The following is a 2,608-nucleotide window of genomic DNA, read 5'->3' as shown; positions in this document are numbered from 1 at the left end:
TCACAGAAAGGGTGATTGGGCATTGGAATGGCCTGCTCAGCGAGGTGGTGTAATCACTATCCCTGTAGTGCTCAAGAAACATCTGGACATGGCACTCAGTGTCATGATCTGCTTGACATGGGGTGTTCAGTCAAAGGTTGGATTTGAGGTTCTTGGAGTTCTCTTCCAGCCTTAATGTTCCCGTGGTTCTGTAAGGAGTCACGGGTGGGGAGGGGTAAAGTCGTGTCTTGTATGTTTTGTGTGTCTTGTGATGTCAAAGTGTGTTGTAGGTGCAGCATTTGTGGATTGTTGTGGATTGTGTTTCCTGTGTACATGGCTGCCACGTGACTTCATATTGCACAAGACCCCAGAAATTACCACCCAGAAAGGCAAAATCTGATTAATTCTGTCACATTTCACCCCAAAACTCCTCAGAGCCCCTGTAACTGTGGGAACAGTGAGGGTAATCATGACATAAGTGTGATGACCTGACCATGGGTGCCATGACAATGACAAGAACATGGACACTGCAATGTCTTAGCTGAAATTTTATTGCTCTGCTAGAATCTGGCGTGATCTTCACCTGCACAGTGACTTCATCGGTGATAACAGTGGCAGTGGTGATGTCCCTCTGCCACACTCCCTTCAATTCACCTAGAGGAGATATCAACAGCCCAAGAGGTAGAGCCACTTTCCACCCAAATCCCCAATACCCCCCAAAAATATTCCCCTCAGAAATCCAAATTTTCCTCACAAATTATCCCATAAAATTCCCACCATTCCCCAACAAACTTCCAATTGTTTCCCAAATGCCCAATTTCCTCCAGTTCCTAATGCCCCTATATTCTCAATATTCCAACCAAGCTTCTCATAGTTCCTCCCAGATTCCTAACTTTCCCCAACAAATCCTGTCTTCTCCTAAATTCACAGCGGCCTTCACATAGTCACAAATTATTGCCCCAAATCCTCACTTTTCCCACCTCATTCCTGAATTTACCCCCCAAATTCCCACTTTTCCTCAAAATTCCCAATTTTCTCCTCCAACTTACAACCAGCAGTTGTCCATCTGGGGAGGATCCACATCTGGGGCGTGGAAGTCATCCACCCTAAAGATCCAGCGTCCTGGGACCTTGACGTTGGAGGTGGTGGTGATGTTGATGATGGCATCAGTTTGGGATCCAGGGATGTTGTAGAAGTTGGTGTCATCACCACTATTGAATCCCGCCTGGAAAATTGCAGGCGGGGGCAGAATCTAGGAGGGCTGACCCCACCCAAAGAGGCGGTGTGCCCCTAAAATTATTTCACGATGTGAACATACTTGGTGTATATATCCAGAAATGATATGTACCAATCCATGACCATCACTATGGTGATCATCCTCAGAAGAAGGGTGGACAACCTCCTGTCTTCACCATCATCATCACCATCATCACCATCACCATCATCATCATCAATCATCATCGTCATCATCAATCATCATCATCACCATCAGCATCACTATCATCAATCATCATCATCACCATCATCATCAACACTACCATCACTATCATCTCGACTATTTGGGATGGGCCAGCCTCTGACCTCCATCATCATCATCTCCAGAAGATGGGACAGGGCCACTTGACCTTCCCAAAAATGGTGTGGGCCAATCCTGGACCTTCATCATGATTATGATCGTCCCCAGGAAATGGCATGGGCCAATCCCTGACCTTCATCACCATCATCCGCAGAACATGGAGTGGGACAACCTCCCCCTCCTCCTCCACCCTCCCCACCTACATGTGCTGGGATCCCTCCAAGTCCTGTTTCAGCGTCTCCATCACTCGCTGCCCCCGTGGTCCACTGGATGTCCCAGTAGTTGAGGATGATGTAGAACATCTTGGAGTCAGTAGTCAGCACAGCCTGGAAGGTGTTGCCCTATGGAGAAAGGTCACAGAGGTCAAGGACGAGTCATGAAGGTCAGGCATGGGTTCTGGAGGCCAAAGTTAGGTCAGTCAGCAAGGCCACGAAGGGGGTCAAGAAGAGCCAGTGAGTTGCCCCACTTCATGCCCCATGGACCATGGGCCTCACCTTGTCAGATTTGGAGCCCCAGTAGGCCACATGGTCCCAGGTGGCCACAAAGGCCCAGGTGGCAGTGAAGGGGCTTTCGGGGAAGTACTGGGTGATGTGCTGGCTGATGTCCCCCAGCAGCGCTGGGTCAGTGCTCTGGCGGTAGAAGATGTCTCCTCTCTCCACATTGTCCACATCTGCCCAGTAGGGAGTCACGAAAGGGCGCCCGTCCGCCAGAGGGAAGGGGTCGGGGGTGTATTGTCTGACGGGCTCGTCAAAGGAGATCACCCCATTGTTGTTCACCTGGAGGTGACACCAGGAGCGGGTCGGCGCAACACCTTGACTTGGGTAGTGGGGTCTTCAAGATGGACCCTACAAGCATGCCTAGAACCACCACCCACAGGGACCCCCAACACCTATCAACACCTCAAGATCCACTGCCCACAGGACTCCCCCAAGACATACCAACCATAGGAACCCTCATCCACAGGACTCCCCAGCACCCAAACAGCCTCTCAAGATCCATCAGCCTCCCAAGACACACCACCCACAGGACCTCCCCAAATACCAGATCCATACA

The 2,608-nt window shown here is 50.4% G+C and overlaps 1 protein-coding gene across 3 annotated transcripts in view; it reads right to left on the bottom strand.

Annotated features, from left to right (window-relative positions):
- Positions 1–512: 512 nt before the first annotated feature.
- Positions 513–2,608, bottom strand: part of LOC102040525 (sushi, nidogen and EGF-like domain-containing protein 1) — a 4,012-nt gene continuing 1,916 nt past the window's right edge. For all 3 annotated transcript variants that reach the window (XM_005430598.2, XM_005430597.2, XM_005430599.2), the window contains 4 exons: positions 2,050–2,331; positions 1,759–1,896; positions 1,029–1,204; positions 513–633 (listed from right to left, as the gene is read on the bottom strand). In XM_005430598.2, the coding sequence (XP_005430655.1) occupies positions 630–633; positions 1,029–1,204; positions 1,759–1,896; positions 2,050–2,331 (600 nt within the window). In that variant the 3' untranslated portion in view covers positions 513–629. The remainder of the gene's footprint in view (positions 634–1,028; positions 1,205–1,758; positions 1,897–2,049; positions 2,332–2,608) is intronic.

This window comes from Geospiza fortis, unplaced genomic scaffold, assembly GCF_000277835.1.
Source record: "Geospiza fortis unplaced genomic scaffold, GeoFor_1.0 scaffold820, whole genome shotgun sequence".
In the NCBI taxonomy this organism is placed as follows: Eukaryota; Metazoa; Chordata; class Aves; order Passeriformes; family Thraupidae; genus Geospiza; species Geospiza fortis.
Note: the sequence above shows the minus strand (reverse complement) of the source record. Positions and strands in the feature narration are given on the sequence as shown.